This window comes from Chanodichthys erythropterus, chromosome 9 (assembly GCF_024489055.1).
Source record: "Chanodichthys erythropterus isolate Z2021 chromosome 9, ASM2448905v1, whole genome shotgun sequence".
NCBI lineage: Eukaryota > Metazoa > Chordata > Actinopteri > Cypriniformes > Xenocyprididae > Chanodichthys > Chanodichthys erythropterus.
In genome coordinates this window covers 25812231-25831843 of record NC_090229.1, presented here as the reverse complement: position 1 = coordinate 25831843, position 19613 = coordinate 25812231, and the positions used below count along the sequence as shown (strand labels likewise).

At 38.6% G+C, this 19613-nt stretch overlaps 2 protein-coding genes across 2 annotated transcripts in view; both read right to left on the bottom strand.

The window, feature by feature from the left end:
* Nucleotides 1-6346: 6346 nt before the first annotated feature.
* On the bottom strand, nt 6347-9461 carry LOC137027228 (phospholipase A2, minor isoenzyme-like). Its single transcript, XM_067395173.1, has 4 exons — nt 9351-9461; nt 7570-7720; nt 7081-7214; nt 6347-6582 (listed from the first exon to the last, which is right to left on the bottom strand). Exons 1-4 carry the CDS (start codon nt 9397-9399, stop codon nt 6461-6463), a joined length of 456 nt encoding a protein of 151 aa, XP_067251274.1. The 5' UTR covers nt 9400-9461; the 3' UTR covers nt 6347-6460.
* Nucleotides 9447-19613, bottom strand: part of LOC137026460 (phospholipase A2-like) — a 16107-nt gene continuing 5940 nt past the window's right edge. Inside the window, exons 5-7 of the mRNA XM_067393817.1 lie at nt 9921-10087; nt 9681-9746; nt 9447-9455 (exon numbers count right to left, since the gene is read on the bottom strand). Of these exons, the coding sequence (XP_067249918.1) occupies nt 9447-9455; nt 9681-9746; nt 9921-10087 (242 nt within the window). The remainder of the gene's footprint in view (nt 9456-9680; nt 9747-9920; nt 10088-19613) is intronic.

Genomic DNA, 19613 nt, shown 5'->3' with positions numbered 1-19613 from the left:
CAGTCGTCTCCTCCATCCCCTTCGTCTCCTGTTCTCCTCGTGTGCCTACCTGCCTGTGTGTGTCTCCGCCATCTCCCTCCAACGCAACCATCCATCTGCATCTGCAAGATATCACAAGGACAGTATTACTATCCCTCCATCATTCCAGAACTGCTATTCTGCTCACCATTATCCATTTGCTCTGCTGTTGACCAATAAACTTACCTGTATTGCTTTTACGCCTGCCTCCGTGTCTCTGTTGTAACAGAAGACCGGACCATAACAACATCACAGCATGAGCACCAACGACCCATTTCAAGAACTCGTGGACGCACTACGCCGAGCACTCACTCCACAACCAGCCTCACCATCATCCACCAACGCTGCAGCTTCCGCACCCTCCATCACCACTTCTTCTCCAGCATTCACCGCCAGTCCCATGGCCAAACCGGCGCCCTACTCTGGATCGTCGGAGGACTGCAGCGGATTCCTTCTCCAATGCGAACTGGTCCTGGAGATGCAGCCGCACCTCTACACCACCGACACGGCTAAAATAGCGTTCATCATTTCGCAACTGCAAGGTAAGGCCCTTCAATGGGCAGACTCTCTGTGGACCCAGAAAGGCCCTGTTGTCAAATCATATTCGGCGTTCGTCTCTCACTTCCGTGAGGTCTTCGGGAAACCTCTGGCGGATTCATCGACTGGTGAGAAACTTTATAATCTGAAATAAGGAAATTACTCTGTTAAGGAATATTCCTTGCAGTTCCGAACGCTAGCCGCCACCAGCAGATGGAATGAACAAGCCCTCATCACCACCTTCTGTCAGGGATTGGAGCCTAATGTGCGGCTGCATCTCACTGCATACGAGGACTCCATGGGACTCGAACGCTTCATCCAACTCAGTGCCCAGGGGACGTATTTACCCCCTGTCAATACCGGAGGAGAAGGCCATGGAGGAATACATCAAAGAGGCCCTCAATCAAGGTTACATCCGCCCATCTACTTCCCCTGCTGCTTCAAGTTTCTTTTTTGTGGCTTAGAAGGACGGAGGCTTGCGGCCCTGCATCGACTACCGTGCCCTCAACAAGATTACAGTCAAGTTCCGCTACCCACTTCCCCTCATCCCAGCGGCCCTGGAACATCTCTGCGGTGCCATTGTGTTCACTAAGTTGGACCTCCGCAGCGCGTACAACCTCATCCGGATACGTGAAGGGGACGAGTGGAAAACCGGACACTACGAATATCTCGTGATGCCGTATGGCCTGGTCAACTCCTCCTCCGTATTCCAGGATTTCATACATGAGGTGCTCCGGGAGTTTCTCCACAAGTTCGTTCTGGTGTATATTGACGACATCCTCATCTACTCCCGGAGCTTGGCCGAACATCGCCACCACGTTGCGGAGGTCCTCCAACGCTTACGGCAATTCCATTTGCTCTGCTGTTGACCAATAAACTTACCTGTATTGCTTTTACACCTTCCTCCGTGTCTCTGTTGTAACAACTATATAGTAAAAACAAATATTTAAAGATGAAATTGTTTGGCTTTAATGATAATTAGAATTATTTTATGATTTATATAATTATTATATGATCTATATTATTATTAATCCTTATCTTTCTTCAATCTCTTAACCTTCAGCAAAAGCATTTGAATCGTGCTGGCTCTCTCACGAGAAGCAAATCAGAGTTTCTCTCTGTTGCAAGGCATGTGATTGGCTGTTCACCACTGATGTCATGCATTCATGTGCATGCGCTCCACAAACTCAGGATCAAAGCCTGAGTTGACAGAGAAAGTTGATGATCAGCATCATGGTACCAACAAAGCTGGATTTGAGTGGTTTTGGTTTTGTCAACTCGAAACTAATCCTATAACCCTGAATTTGTTCAACTACCATCATGGTACAGGCCACTCATGGTACAGGCCCCAGGACAAGCAGCAAACATACACAATCCAGGAACAGGCAAGGGTCAAGGCAGGCAGCAGAGAATCAGAAACGAGTAACATTCCAAGGTCAAACACTAGAATACGGAATCCAGGGGAAATGCTCAGAAACGTCAGATGGGCTAAACAAGACTTCGCATCGAGGTGTGGGTGGATTGTATAATGCAGGGGTCTCCAAACTTGGTCCTGCAGGGTCACTGTCCTGCAGGGTTTAGCTCCAACCCCAATTAAACACACCTGAACAAGATATTCAAGGCCCAATTAGGCATACTAGAAACTTCCAGGCAGGTGTGTTGAGGCAAGCTGGAGCTAAACTCTGCAGGACAGTGGCCCTCCAGGACCAAGTTTGGAGAACCCCTGGTATAATGGGTAGTAGTCCAAATGATGTGTGTAGTCCAGGGTGGAGAGCCCTCTGGTGGCAATGACGGCACTTATTATCACTGTGTATTTAAGTTCCTCTTTGTGCTCACTTCAGTTGTCTGGTATTGTTTGTGTCTTGTTACACGCTGCATGTTACCTGCTTCTCAGGTTATTTGAGTTTGTTTTGTAAATAAATGCTTTGTTTTGGAACTTTGTTTTCATCCTTCATCATCTGAAGCTACATGTGACACTGCCATTCTGTTTTTTACATATTGAATATTAGTTTACAATGTTGTAAAATATATTGTATATAACATATTATTGTAAATCTATTGCTATTGTTTTTCCCTTTTTAATTGGAGATTTCACACCAAATGGAATTTTGCAGCAACTCTTTGGGCTTAAGATCATGAGCTTAATTAGCTGAAAGGTCATGGGAATCGATTTAGAGAATCCACATATTGCATGTCTCATTTAAAAAAAATATTACATGAAACTTAAAATATACCAGCTCAGTCTCTCTTTTCAGAAGATTTCCTGCACTTATGAAACATTTTTCTAACCTCCACACCTCTTACAACCTCCTGTGTCAGATGGCACTTCTATGTTCTGTTTTATTCACTTTTCACCCTGTATAAGTGTTCTAGGAATGAATGAAATGTTATTAAAGGCATGCAGGAGAATGGAGGCTGCTTGGGTGTGATGACCTATGGCTTCACATATAAACTAAAACACACCTTTCTCTTGAGGCTGTAAAAACACTATTACATGAACAATTCTCATGAGGCAAATTACTCACGCTATATGATGAAAAACACATTTAGTCCACAGGAGCATGAATATTTAAACAAATAAATACTCCATTTGTGTGGTTTATCTACACACACACACACACGTATGTATGTATGTATGTGTGTATGTATATATATATATATATATATATATATACTGTATATATTTTCATGGATGTTAAAGGTTTTTTATGGAACCATCAAATCAATGCCAAAAAGAAACCTGAAAAATTCTGGAAAGGTTAAAATTCCTTTTTTAGTCATATAATAATAGAATTTTCTAATACTAGAATGTGTTTGATTTCAATCATTACAAATGACTGAAATGTGGGCTAATATTTATGATCTTAATCTACACAGAGTGCATGACTTTCAGTAACAGCATAGATGTAAAAGACATATTTTTTATGGCTGTGTGACACATACAATGCATGCTAAACTTGACTTGTCACTGTAATGTTAGTCAATATAAAACAATGATTATTTCGTCTTACCTTAATAAAAACCTTAAAAGGGCTTCCTCTAAATAATTTAAGAAATAACTTCTGTGGTTTTCCAATGTATAACATGAAAAATAAACCTCTGCAATATCATATAAAATAAAAAAGGAACTAAACAAGCAACAAAATGAACAAAAAAGAACAAAATAAGCACGAAAAAAATATTTTATATGAGGTTTATTTTTCATGTTCTATCACGTTGTACTACCATTTCATTTTTTGCATCTTGAAATACATTTTCTGTATCACTGTGTTGTGTTTTTTTAAGATAACTGAGCTTTAAAATCTCCTTTGTAAAAGCTTTAAATAGTCCTCACTTTAGATGAGCTCACAAAAATAGTTAACAGACCACTTCTAAATGTTTCATAAACTATGGAAAGAATTAATAAAGCATTTATTAACACACTGTGTAACTATTACTATATGTGTAAATAATAAGATGTATAAATGTACATTTAAATTTATTAATCATTTACTTACACTTTCTAAATGATCTTATAAACAACTGCCAAATCCTAAATTACTGGTTTGTAAAAATGTACTACTTAATTTAGAAATGATAAATTGATCATTAATAATGTATGTAAATACAATTATTAAACACATTATAGATATACTTATAAATCAAGAACAAAGCATTTTACGGCTATATTTATAAACAGTTGTAAATTAATGTCTATTAATGCTTTATAAATGATGAATTGACTATTTACTAATGCTTAACTAATGATAGCGTGCCATTGCAGTGTTACCGACATGAAAAGTTTAAACATTTTTATTTAATTGTTTCATAATACTTGTTTATTCTTGACTTGTTTATTTCTGTGGTATAAAAACAGCTGTATTCTTTCTGTTCTCTTTCCATTACATAGTTTGCATTGCCATACTACTCATGTCCACTAGGTGGTACTGTGGTGTTTACATGTGCTGTTGTAAGAACTACGTGAAAGAGAAAAACTTGATAGTAAAGTCAAAGAATATACACTAACAAGAAGCGACACTCAATAGAAGGTTAATTGATTAATTAAATGATTAGCTATTTCCCCACAAAAGCTGTTTAAGCAGCACAGTGAAGCCTCTCATCCATTGACATCCATTCAAAAAAATGGCCTCTGGTCTCCTTCCCTGCGTACCGCCAGAGGCGGAGCGTTAGCATTTGCCGTTACGCTTTTTTGGCTAAAGGCCACAGAATACACTCTCCAGATCAGCAATAGTTCCAGTTCTCCCATGTCTTCTGTTACACTACGCAGATCGTAACAGTGGTCAGAAGTAGGCCGGTTACACAATGTAGCCAATCAAAGACATATCTGTTGATTTCTTGAAAGTTATGGCCAATCAGAGGTGTTTAAGTTCAAAATGCCAGAGTTTTTGTTCAGTGCTGAGTTTTGCAAATTCGCAAATAGTCTCATTTTAACAAACAAAGTGTAGACATGATGTAAAGAAATGTATTGTGCAGTGTAGACTGCTTCTTTGATTAACTGACACGTACATGCTGCAAATGTGGAATTCACTACGTGACACAAATAGTGGGGTCCATTAAAATTCTTGCAGTGGGCCGTGGAAAATGTTGGGAAACACTGCAGTGGGCCATCTGACCAATCAGAGCAGAGGAAGCTCTCAAAAAGGAGGGGTTTAGAGAGACTGAAACCTTTATCAAACTGTTTCAGACACTGTAAGAAAAGAGGTGAGGCTGTAATGTATTATGAGAAAATGAAAGTGTTTTTTGACCTTGAATCCATGTAAACCTGTTGTAGGAGACCTCCAAAACAAAATTAGAAACTTTTAAAATAGCATAATAGACACTTTAATCTAACACTTGATGTTTGTTTCAGCCACTGGATATACTGTAGGTCAACCAGATGACTGGGATTTCCTTGTGAATGGTGAGGACTGTGGGCAGATTCATGCTCGGATAACTGAGGAAAGACCGAGGCTGTGGAATGATGCAGTCTATACGCTCTCTTACATCTGTGACGGCAAACCCAAGAGCCACTGACAAATAACAACTAACCTCAAACACTGCAAAGATATGTTTCTTAAGCAGCATTTTTGTCTCTTTTTCCAGTAAAAATATCTAAACATTCTTATTTGAGGTGCAAGATTGTAGATGAGAAGATACATCTTGAATATGAAGTTTAATTGAAGTTTTCTTCAATGGGACAAGATTAATAAACGTTATCTAAGAAATTTTGCTTCTCAAGTGAATTTAAGGATGTTTAGATGTTTTTATTAGAAAGACTGAAGAAAATTATTTTTTAGTGTTTGCTACATTATGTAACATTATTATTTAAAAAATATATGTGACAGTCAACTAGTATCCATGCAGGTTTACACTATTTTTTATTTTTATTTTTGAGTGTTTAATTTAAAAAAGATTTTATTATGATTCTGTCAATAATGTAAATGTACTTAACTCGTAAAGGTAATTTTCTTAAATAGTATTTTTGACTTTTTAAAGAAGGTAAATTTACTTGAGAAGCAAATGTAAGACTTGTTTTCAGAGAATTTATATTTGTTTCTTCCCCTATTGGCAAATTGTTTTTAGTTTTTTTAAGGATAAACCTCATAAAACCGGAATAACTGCCAATGGAAAGAAAATTAAACTTAATTCTTATGAAAATATATACTCTAAAAAAAAAAAAACAGTTCTTAATATATAAAACTTTAAATCTAACTCAGACATTTTTTTCCTGGAAAGTAGACAAAAATATTAAGAAAATTATATATTAAATATTTTTAATTGCATGAATGTACATACCATTAAATAATCTCTCTGCTATGAATTAAATATCACTTAGCATGAACACAAAATAAACTGTTACATGATACACCATTGCAAAGTTTAATGAGACTTTAAGGACAGTCTTAAAACTTTATCAAGTGTCAAGTCATTTGCAGTTTTTACTAGGATAGTGCTCGTACTCTGGATTGTAACCCGCTTTTGCAAAGCATTCGGCTGCTTTTCTGTCACATTCACAGATGAACATCTCACAGGGGCGATTCTTGTCAGCTGCAAGAGACAAAAAAACAAACAAACAAACAAAAAACAGCAGTCTAACTATGTGCCACAATCCAGATGCAGTTCAGGTCTCAATTACAAGCAGCTTTCAGATAGAATTCTTTAGGAAATTTTGTCCTACTGAGTCTTTCAGTCTTTCCTACAGCAAACAGGTTCTCAGAACTTCCCGAGCGTTCTGGCAAGGTTTTCTCAGAGTTATGAACAAACATTCTTCCAGTAACGTTAACAGAACATTTGTTCAAATGTATCTGGTCTTTAAAAAATAGATCTATACATCATTTTAAAACATTTTTAAATACTTGTTTCAGAATGTTCAGAAAACATAATGTTTGTAAAGTGGAATGTTCCCTTAACGTCAGCATAACCAAGAAAAAAATGTTTTTAAAACATTTAAAAAAGCAGAGAACATTCAGAAATAAAATGTTAATAACCTAATGGGAACGCTGGCAAAATGTTCTTAGAACATATTTTTGTTATCCGGGGACTTACCATTGCAGGTGACTTTCTTTGCCGGTTTGTCACATGAGAATGAATAGACTTCAGTGTAGGGGTTATCTAAGATACCCCAGCAGTCATCATGCTGCCATGAGTCTGAATAACACTGATCATGCACCTGACAGCACCTAGAGAGCAATAGATAGTGCAGTAGGCATGTTTATAAAGTTTGTCACCCTCACTTTTTGATTAATAATTATATTTTAAGAGATTTGTGTTATATGGAATCAGATCATGATGGACAAAATTAAGTCCTTTTCTACAATATTTCTTGTTCGAGAAGCCGTTTCACTCGGATATGCGTCACATTAGGGAAGAAAAGACAACCACAACTTCCATTTCATGCCGACTTTAATATGTGCAACGTGCAGTTTTCTGAATTTATAGTTATAAAGTGTGCACTAGCTTTTCAGTCTGAGCAGGCCAAAGTGTGACAGACAAAACTGATTCAAGTGATTGATTTCAGTGTTTCTGTAATCTGACCTGTCCAGTTCATCCACCGGGGTGCCCGAGCCTCCCTTGCCGCAGTAGCATCCGTAGTCTGCGTAATCCAGTGCAGGCCAGCTGTCAGGGATGGTACAGATGATCATGGTCCTGAACTGCCACAGCGCACGGTAGTCTAGAGTTGCCAGCACTGTTAAACAGTGATAGTTTATTAGTGTTTCAAACTAATTAGCATCAAAATAGTATGTAAATAACAGACTATAATGCTTAATCATCAACTGTTATATACATACTAAACTGTCTAACAAAGGCAAAAATGATTTTAAACTTTAGTCTTTTGATACCAAACTATCACGGCTTCAGAATAGATGAACCATAAACTTTGTTTTATGGTATATTAATGGTTCTTTTGCATCCTTTCAATGGATTCAACATCTCTAGTTGAGGGTAAATTTTCATAAATTATTTAAAAACATAAAAAGCAAAACACAACTGATCCACATTCTTTGTTCTTCATTTTCTAGAAGTAGAGTTAAACAATATTGATATATTTTTGTTTAGTTAATTAAGAGAAGGTACACCGCCATCTTACTCCGTCGAGTGATTTGAACGCACCTCACATTGTAATTATGACTTGCTAACTCATTAATACGAACTTCCCAGGAAAACTTTAATGGACAAAAAGAATGTCATACATGTTTGGAATGACATGAGAGTGAGTAAATATCTGATATCATTCATGGTACAGACTTCATTAATCAATAGAAGCACCATATAGCATAAATTTATCAACAAAGTAAATAAAACTGTATCTTTCATCCACCACCTGTCTTACAAAATATTTATAGCAATTTCATATGTTTTGTTTCTGCTTTACATAGTGATCCGTTGCATTGCAAAACTGTAGAGGGAGTGTCAGATGGTCAGATGTAACACACTAACTTAACCAATCAGTTTCTTAACCAGTTATTTTAAAATAATTATTTTTGAGAAATACATTTCAGTACCACATAACAAAATTTAAATCAGTGTCCATGTTTTTTTGTCAGTATTACAATCCACTCTTGTAGTGACGGCATTCTTTTAATTTGACATTAACCTCAGGGTGTTATAAGTTGTAGTTTTCAAAATAACTTCATCTTCAATTTATATATTATAGAAAAAAGTTAAGACAAGAAAAAAGAAATAAAATAAAAAAGACTTACAGATTATACAATTATACAGACATTGAACCAAATGTTTTACTCCATGATCTTTTCAACACACCCAGTTTTCTGGCTTTAAGTCTTGTATAAAGCAATTACTCCACCCCAAATTGAAACTTGTCATCATTTACTCAACCTCGTGTGGTTCCAAACCTGTATGCATTTCTTTCTTGCATGGAACATAAAAGAAAATATTTCAAAGAACCTTCAAACCAATCAACATTGACTTCCATAGTATGGACAAAACAACAGCAACAAAACCAAATCAAAACACTGAGACATTTATCAAAGTATCTACTTTTATGTTCCACAGATGAAAGAAAGGCATACAGTTTTGGGACAGCATGAGGGTGAGTAAATAATGACAGACTTTTGGGGTGGAATAGCCCTTTAAGTTTTTATTGCAGTATTCTCAGAAAATATATTTTATCTAATAGAGGTCTTTAGTGCCATTTTTTGACTGACTAATTAGTAAATGCCATTTTTCATATATATTTAATTATCTCGTATATCTATATTTAATATTTTCCTTGCATACATAATAGGTGAAATTATTAAATAAAATATCCTCCTGTACAGTAGATGAATAATAAATCCCATTTTAAGTATACTCACAGGTGGGCAGACTCACACTCAGGACCACGAGAGACAGAAAGGTGTTCATGGTGAAGACCAGATGAACAGGAGTTTGAAGATGATTATTTATAGAATCTATATAACCTTGATGGGAGGGGCTCAATGATAAAAGCCAACTCATGTGAAATATGTTAATATACAGTATGTGCATGTTTTTTAATAGGCTTATAAATCATACAGAATGAGTTTTTTGAGAAAGTAAAAGTGTGCACAGTTTCCTGTTATGGGTAGGTTTAGGTGTAGGGCGATAGAAAATACAGTTTGTACAGTATAAAAACCATTACGCCTATGGAAAGTGTGTGTGAGTACGTTTTGCTCCTTGGGAACATGAACATGTGTTGGCAATTTGCACAGCTGGTACAAGAATTCAGTTATCTGAAAAAGGAGGAGAATTTCGTGAGATGGCCTGGAAAAGTTGCAAACGTGCAAAACAGCTGTCAGCACACAAAAGGTTCCTTCACCAAAATTACAAATAACAATAATGTTCAGTGCATGCACATTTCACTGATTGCAGGGTATTTTGTTGCTGTAAAGTATTGTGAGAGTGACCGTGAATGCAACAAGAGTGGTGATAAAGCTGCTGATCTCTCTGGATGCTGAACTGCAAACACTTGAGGGCAGATGATTGTTGGAGGCGTTATAGGGGGATTGAGCGAAACACTCCGCTGCAGCCTTGTCACACTGGCAGATGAACATATCACAGTCATCATTACTGGCTGAAAGAGAGAAAGAGAGAGGCAACCATTATGAAAAAGAAGTGTGCTCAATTGTATCAAATGTGCACTTGTACATCAAATCTTAAAAGTATATTTGCAGGTAATACAATAATGAAATAAAAGGTCACTTAAAGGTCCTGTTCTTCGTGATCCCATGTTTCAAACTTTAGTTAGTGTGTAATGTTGTTGTTAGAGTCAAGTCAAGTCAAGTCAAATTTATTTATATAGCGCTTTTACAATTGGTAATTGTTTCAAAGCAGCTATTATTATATTAGAATATGAATATTAGAATATATTAGAATGCCTATTATATTATACTATATTAGAAGCACAGAAAAAGGGAAGTGGTTAAAAATAAGCTGTGCAACCAAGCGTGGTAATATGTAACATATACAAGATGGTGCTACATTAAGCCAATGTCGGCTGACTCCCAGGGGTGGAAAAAACCCCCTAGGAGAAAAACCCAGCGTGCTAGCACTGGGAAAAAAGTCCTAGGAGGGAAAAAACCCCTTGGAAGATATATATATAATATATGTAAATGGATATGGAGATCAAAATCTGAATTATACATTTTTATTATAGAGATTAAAAATAGATTATATATAAATATATGCAAGCGGATACAGGGATTAAAAATCTGAATTATAGATGCAGCCAGAACTGGGTCTGTAGGCCCATTGTCTCCTGGGCTACGTTGTAGTCAGGTCCAGACACAGGTTCTCCATCTGATCTGGATACGGCCTGAATCCAGCACCCGGCAAACCTCAGGATAAGCAGAGAGACTGATATTAGCGGAGATGCCATTCTTATTCTGATGTACAGGTATATCTAGTGTTATAGGAAATGTTCTCGGTTCCGGCCGACCTAAATATTGCAGCGTAACAATCCTTTAACGGATTTGAAAAATGTTAATGTATTGATAATGTGTTATGTGTATGCAAGAACAAAGAGATGTGTTTTTAGTCTAGATTTAAACTGACAGAGTGTGTCTGCTTCCCGAACAATGTTGGAAGATTGTTCCAGAGTTTAGGTGCTAAATAGGAAAAGGATCTGCCGCCTTCAGTTGATTTTGATATTCTGGGTATTATCAACTGGCCTGAATTCTGAGATCGCAATAAACGTGAAGGACTATAATGCATTAAGAGCTCACTTAGGTACTGGGGAGCTAAACCATTTAGAGCTTTATAAGTAAGTAGCAAGATTTTAAAATCTATACGATGTTTAATAGGGAGCCAATGTAATGTTGACAGAACTGGGTTAATATGGTCATACTTTCTGGTTCTAGTAAGAACTCTAGCTGCCGCATTTTGGACCAACTGTAGTTTGTTTAAAAGCCGAGCAGAACAACCACCCAGTAGAGCGTTACAATAATCTAGTCTTGAGGTCATGAATGCATGAACCAACTGTTCCGCATTTGTCATTGAGAGCATATGTCGTAATTTAGATATATTTTTTAGATGGAAGAAGGCGGTTTTACAGATACTAGAAACATGACTTTCAAATGAAAAGAGTATAAATAAAATCTATAAAATTTTAAAGCTCAAAGATCAATGCCAAGCGAGATATTTTATTTAACAGAAGTCGCCTACATCGAACGGCCAGTTTGGACTACATCCCTCTACTTCCTTCTTTAATGACGTCACTAAAACAGTTTTTTGACTAACCTCCTCCCACAGGAATACACAAAAAAGGGGTCGTGGTCTTGTTGCGCTCCCACGGAGAAGAGCAAGAGTTGCGTTTGTAGAGTGTGTTTGTCGCCATGTCGTCGAAACAGTGTTATTTTCATCCCACAGTCCAATCACCTTTGTTTGGCCTTCCCAGGGACGCTGTACTTAGAGATCAATGGTTACAATTCATGTTTAACTCGGTTCCCGAAAATTATAATTGTGGTATCCTTACTGCAATAGTTAATGTTGGACTGCAGTGCACATAATGGCCACAAGAGGGGACTATGTTTATGTATATGGCCGTTTTCCGTATGAGGTACTCTTCTGAGTGAGTGCTAACGTTGTACATTTTCTGTCGCTGCTTGTGGAGATTAAAGAGTTCAGTCTCTCGGGAATTATTGTCTTTTGTGTTCATTCGGCACAACACCACAATAATCCACATGTAAAACTATGTGCAGCACACGTTATGGTAAGAGGCGTGACCTTTCCGGGCAAGGAGCGCTAAGCTGCTGTCGAATCACAACACAGGAACCGCTGGCACAATCAGAACTCGTTACGTATTTCTGAAGGAGGGACTTCATAGAACAAGGAAGTCATCAGCCCGTTTTTATGACAGTGGAAACAGCGGTATACAGATAAGTAAATCATGAGAAAAATACTGTGTTTTTTTACACGTGAAACATGAACACATGTTATATTGCACACAATAAACACAATCAAAGCTTCAAAAAAAACACGAAAAACGGGACCTTTAAAGTACATTTTAATTCATTCTGTTTTAATGATCTTTTTTTGTGCTTCAAATAAGTGTATGTATTTTGAAGTGTTGACTGAAGCGCATAAGTACTTGCTTATAAATGAACCGTAGTGTGTTATTCACGATTACATTTAAAGTTAACATATTTAATGCAATTTATTATTTACAATTAACTGCAACTTCATTACAAATGTGTAATTACAAATATATTTAAATACACAACATGCAAGTTGCAATAGAAATTATATTAAAGTAAATTCTTGTTTCAGTACATTGGACATTGCACTTTAACCATATTTCAAAGACAACAGAAGACGGTTCTTTGTTTTGGTGGGAGATGAGAGATGAATGGATCACTAGAGAAGACTAATAACAGAAAACTGTAGAAAGGATTGCACAGGTAAGTTTCACAAATTAGGGAGTCAGGTTAGGAGTTCTTGGTAGGAACGACGAGACCAGACAAATGGTGAACTGACTGGTGAGCTTAAATAGAAAGGTGCTGATGAGGGTAATCGCAGACAGGTGTGGTGATTTTGGAGTGTGAGCAGGTGTGAGCCAGGAGGGATTCTGGGAAATGGAAATGTAGTATGCTAAGGTGACTGGACAGGTGAATGGAGATCAAGAAAGTACTCCCTCCCTACTGGAAGGTGCGCAAAACAGAATCCAGCCAGGGTGGGAGGGTGCATTTCCTGGAGCTGTGTCAGGTGACAGGCAGGTGAATAGGGATATACGGGCAGGTCATGGAACTTCAGAATGGCACCAGCAACCTAGTAAAACCAGGAAGGTGTCGGCAGCTCAGGGGACTATGGCGGTGCAGATCAAATCAAAACAAATCAAAGTTTATTCATAGAGCACCTTTTAAAAACTGCAGGTGTTCACCAAAGTGCTGTACAAACAATATAAAATAAACAATAGAACTAAAAAGCATAAAAATAATAATAATAAAATAAATAAATAAAAACTAAATAAAAGAAAAAATGCAATAAATACAATAATAATTAGTAGCACACACTTAAAAAGAACTCCTAACAGGTAACTCTCATACTGTGTTGTATGCTGCCCCATACAAATATGTTTTTAAATGTGATTTAAAAACAGCCAGTGAAGGTGCCTGCCTAATGTACAAAGGCAAATTATTCCAAATTTGGGGCCTCTACAGCAAAGACACGGTCACCTCTGCTCTTTAATTTTGCATTGGGGGATACTAAAAGTTGCCTAGCAGATCTAAGTGCTCTGGATGGAGCATATGGCTTTAATAGATCTGAGAGATATTTAGGACCAATGTTATTTAATGATTTAAAAACTAAAAGTAAAATCTTGAAATCAATTCTAAAATGAACAGGCAATCATGAAGGGAAGCCAATATAGGTGTAATGTGTTCTCGTTTGCGTGTCCCCGTTAATAAACGTGCAGCTGCGTTTGGTACCCTCTGCAAACGTGTTAGAGATGCCTCACCAATGCCTACATAGAGACTATTACAATAGTCCAGTCGGGATGATATAAAAGCATGGATGACCCTCTCAAAATCAGTAAAAGATACAAATGACTTGACTTTAGATAATTGCCTTAACTGATAAAAACACGATTTAACTACCAAATTAATCTGTTTTTCTAGTTTAAAGTCACCGTCCATTAAAACCCCCAGGTTTTTAACAACAGGCTTCACAAAAGACTTTAAGTCACCCAGATCTACATCAGGAGAATTAATTGTACCACCAGGTCGAAATAAAATGATTTCAGTTTTATCTTCATTACACTTTAAAAAGATGGAGGCCATCTAGGCTTTAATATCTTCAAGACATCTCAGCAAAGGTGCCACAGAGTTTGCATCCTTACATTTCAAAGGCACATAGAGTTGCAAGTCATCTGCATAACAGTGAAATGAGATGCCATGTTTCCTAAAAATGGACCCTAAAGGTAATATATATAAAGAAAATAAAATCGGTCCAAGAATGGAACCCTGAGGGACTCCACATACAAGAGATTCAGTAGAAGACACAAATTCCCCAAGACATACAAAGAAAGTTCTTTCACCCAGATAAGATTTAAACCATTGTAACAGGGCACCCTTTATACCAACACAATGCTCAAGGCAAGAGATCAGTATATTGTGGTCTATGGTGTCAAACACAGCAGTAAGATCTAACAGCATAAGAACAGCATAGTTACCTGCGTCAGTGGCCAATAAAAAATCATTGTAAACTTTTAACAGGGCCGTTTCCGTGCTGTGAAGTGATTTGAAACCAGATTGGTACAGCTCTTGCAAGCCATGCAAGTCTAGATAGGCTAATAATTGATTAAAAACAACTTTTTCCAATATTTTGGAAAGAAACGGGAGTTTTGAAATGGGTCTAAAATTAGCAAGAACCGATGAATCCAAGTTAGGTTTTTTTATCAGTAGTTCCACTATAGCGTGTTTAAAATGTAGGGGTACAACTACTATTTACAAACATCAGTATGATAGGGCCAAGGGTTTCAAAAAGTTTCTTTAGGAAATCTGGGGAAATAATGTCTAAGGGACAACAAGATGGATTCATTTTATCAATGATGTCTTTTAAACAAGCAAGAGACACTGGCTCAAACTGATTAAAAACAGAGGAGCACACAGGGAAAGAAGACATATCAGCAGAAGGGTGAACAATATTGGCTCTAACAGTCACAATTTTGTCATTAAAAAACTGCAAAAAATTTTCACATGTTTCTTTGGAAAATTCCAAACTTATTTGTTGAGATGTATTTAAAACAGAATTAATAGTGTTGAACAGAACACAAGGTTTATGAGATTTTTTTTGCGATGACATTAGAGAAATACCTTGACTTTTCCATTTTTAGAGTTTTTTGATATTTGAACAATCTGTCTTTCAAGATATCAGACGAAACTTGCAGCCTATCTTTTTTCCATTGGCGTTCAGCTTTCCTGCACTCACGCCTTGCAGCACGGGTAGTGTCGTTCAGCCATGGTTCAGATTTTGGCTTAGCACGCATAGTCCTGAAAGGGGCAGCAATGTCCAGTGCATTCTCACAAGAAGAATAAAATAATGATGTTAACTCATCAGTATTGTAATGGTGAGTGGACACTGAGAAGGCCATGTCTGTGCTTTTAAAAACATCAGTAAACCGTTTTGCAGTTAAAGAGTTAAATGAGCGACAGCGATGAGCAGGGGCACATGGTTTAAGACTACAGAAACAAGAACTCTCAAATAACTCAGGCATGTGGTCAGAAAAAGTAGCATCACAAACATTAACATTATTAACAGGCAGACCACATGATAAGACCAGATCTAATGTGTGTCTGTGTTCATGTGTAGCGCTGGCCACAAACTGCATTAAGTTAAACGACTCAGTGAGATTTAGGAAGTCTTTAACCAACGGTTTGGAGGGACAACAAATATGGATGTTAAAATCTACAACGATTAAAACTCTGTCATATTTCGGCATGATTTCAGCCAGAAAATCGGAAAAGTAGTTTATAAAGTCTTTATGGTATTTGGGAGGACGATAAATCACAGCGCATAGCACTGGGTCAGGTTGGTTCAGTTCAAACGCAATCAGCTCAAAGCTTGAGTACGTGTTGCACATCGCACGCCGGCAGTTTAATTTTTCCTTAAAAATAATAGCAACACCTCCCCCCCGTCCTGTAAGTCATGGAGAGTTGAGAAAGCCACAGTTTAACGGTAAAACCTCTGAGAACGGGCTTAACTCACCCTCATTCATCCATGTTTCAGTCACGGACAGTACATCCAAGTTATTTGAGGTATAAAAGTCATTTAAGATATAAGTTTTGTTTATCAGCGATCTGGCATTTACCAGAGCAATCCTGACTGGAGCTGGTTTATTTGCTATCCGGGGCTCACGATCCAACACCCGTAGGCACGATGAGTTTACTCCACCTCTCCGAAAGCGGGGAGACACAGACTGGGGAACCCAGGACTCCTCGTTGGCGTCGACCACTGGTACAAGCCAGGTGCAAACAGGATCCAAAGAGCTCATGGAAATATAGATGTAGACGTCTACCTGATACTCCGCTAACGTTCAAAGGGGATTGCGGGAAACTGCCAGCCGGGATTTAATTTTTACTAGCAGGCCCCCACGCTTCCCCCGCCATCTATGTTGCTTTTTCTTCCGAGCAGGAAGCGGCGTTCGGCAGAGATATGCAGGTAAATCGTGCAGGTGAGGTGAGGTTTTCGAGCCTCCAGAATTATAAATTAACATATTTTCCACATTCGCTCTAATGTTTAGAAGTGTCTGGCGATCATACACCAGTAGAGAGTCTACATTGTTAAAAGTAGTTAGTAAAAACAACACAAACACGATTAAGGCTAGAGAGAGGAGACGGACTGCCACACACACCGGCACCATCTTGGATCCTTATTGTCAGTGGGGACCATGGCAGTAAAGGTAACTTGGGGATCATGGTGGCCCCCATGGCTGCATCCTGAGGACTTGGGACACAGGAGGTGATGGCGCCCTCAGTAGCCAAATCAATGGAACTTTGAGCACAGGTGCATGAGCAAGGGTTCTTGATCGATCTCTGCAACAATGGTGAAGTGACTTTGACCGGCCTTTGGCAATGATGAAGGGATCTTGATCAGCCTCTGCAAACTCAGGGACGACCTCTGGGCAAACAAGAAACTTGGAAAAGACCTCGGTGGTCACATCTAAACAGACAGGAAACTCAGGAATGATCTCAATGGTTGCATCGGGGCAGACAGAAAATTTGGGGATGACCTTCTTGGTTGTATCTGGGCAAACAGAAAACTTGGGAACGACCCTCTTAGTCGCATCTGGGCATAGAGGGAATTCAGGAACGAACTTCATGGTCGCATCGTGACAGACAGAAGACTTGGAAACGACCTTCATGGTCAGGAAGAACAATCATTGGAAGAGGGGTCTCTGAATCCTCTAGGCATGGAAATATCTGGCTGGGTTCTGGTGTAATGGCCATGTTGGCTGAGGATTCTTGCAGGATCACTGGACTCTGGTCTGGGGCTGGAGCCATCACTGGACTGTAATCAGGAATGGACTCTCGGTCTGGGAGGAATTCTCATATGGACTCATGGACTGGAGGTAAATTTAGAGGTAACTCACAGGTGTGATTGTGCTTTGAGACTGATTCAGGGGTTAGAGTGGGCTCCAATGTAGATTCAGGGGTTAGAGTGGACTCTGATGCAGACTGTGGGGCCAGAACGGGCTCGATACAGAACTCGGAGACTGGAGCAGACTTATTACTGGATTCTAGGGCTGGAACAGACTAGTTACTGAATTCTGGGACTGTGACTGAAATCTGTGATGAGGCTGAACTCAGGGACTGGAGCCAACTCTGTACTGTGCTCAAGGCCTGGAGCCATCACAAGACTAAGGTCAGGGGCTGGAGCCAACAGTGGGCTGTGCTCAGGGGCTGGAGCAGACACTGGGTTGTTGTCAGGAATGGGAACAGGCACTGTGTTCAGGGGCTGGACTTGCAGAGGGCCATTTGTTTTTTCCCCTGCCTCTTCCTTTGAGCTGAGGTTAAATTAGGTGCTGAGGCTTTAGTAGTCCTTGGACTTTGCTCCAACTCTGGAGCAGGCTCATGGGTTGAAGTATATTCTGGATCTGGAATGGACTTATAACTGAACATTGGGGCTGAAGCAGGCTCGGGACTGAACTCTGAGGCTGGAACTGGCTTATGACTAGACTCTGGGGCTGAAGCGGACTCTGGAGAGCATTCTGGAACTGTCTCTTGGCTGAATCCTGGACTGGATGAGATGGTCCCGATGTTTAGAGATGTGAAGGATTTGGTTGCAGGTTTGGGTTGAGTTGGAGAGCCCAAACACTTTCAGGATGGGACTGGATGAGGGTTGTAATTGTCCTCTTTAACTTCTTCAACCAAGGAATCAGAACCATTTAGCCAGAGGATGAAATTAATGGATTAATGGATGCACAGCATAAATGAGTACACCCCCTCTGAAACTTCTGAAAGTCAGAGAATAAATCTTTAGAGATATAATTTCCAGCAAGTCTGCTTAATCAATTACCTAAGAAGCATGTCAAAATTATTTAGGAAAATCAGATTTTCTTATCAAGGTGATAAAATGTTGTGTAGGAAAAATGAGTACACCCCCCTAAAAGTTACTAAATAAAACAAAATGAAAATGTTCTGGTGTAAGTTTAAGACAATGTTTGATCAACAGGTAAGTATGTGGAACCAAAACATTTAAAGAGAAGTCATTTCTTGACAGTTAAAAGTGTTATATAGCCCACTGAATCATTCTCAGACTTAATGCTGACAACAATGGCACCATTTGGGAGAGAACTGTCAGGAGACTTATTTCTTAGCACAAAAGAGGACAGTGGTACAAGAGGATTACCAATTCATTGTTTTGAGTGTGAAAAACTGCAAAGATAACGCAGGAATTCAAAAACAATGGACTTGTGACAAGGCCCCTGAATTTATCAGGCCTTCATTTTAAGCCTTCATTGAGTGAATTTTTGCTAGACAAAGAGCAGGAGAAATACCAAGCGAGTGTCTCAGAGCCAGCAAAAGCTATGAAAAGAGTGACTGTTTATCTCACATGCAGCCTGCAGAAGTGACATGCATGGTTGTTGTTCTCACTGGAACTACCTACTGTAGCCAAAGCACAATAAAGTCAGTTAGCCATTTCCAAAGTCCATGTTTACAAAATATAGATTCTGTGAATCAATATTCTGGTCTCATGAGACCAAATCAATCTTTTCAATCATTTGGAACAGCATCCAAATGTTACGGTGTTGCTAGAGGAGGAGTACAGTGAGAAGTGCCTGGTTCCCACAGTAAAGTTCAGTGGTAGTAAAGCTCTTATATAGGGATGTATGAGTGCTGAAGGTGTGAGGGAGCTGTGCTTTATCAATGCTGTCATGAATCATCAATCTTAACACTATTAAGCGCCTGTGGGGGATTCTGTAGGCATTTCAGGGCATTTAAGGAGCTCATCATCCAGGAGTTAAACAGGACAGATGTGACAATTTGTCATGAACTTGTACACTCTGTGCCAAGAATGGTCAGTGCAGTGTACTCAAAATTATGGAGGGCATAAGTGCTAGAATATTATACATTTGTTGAATTAAATCTATGGTGTACTCATTT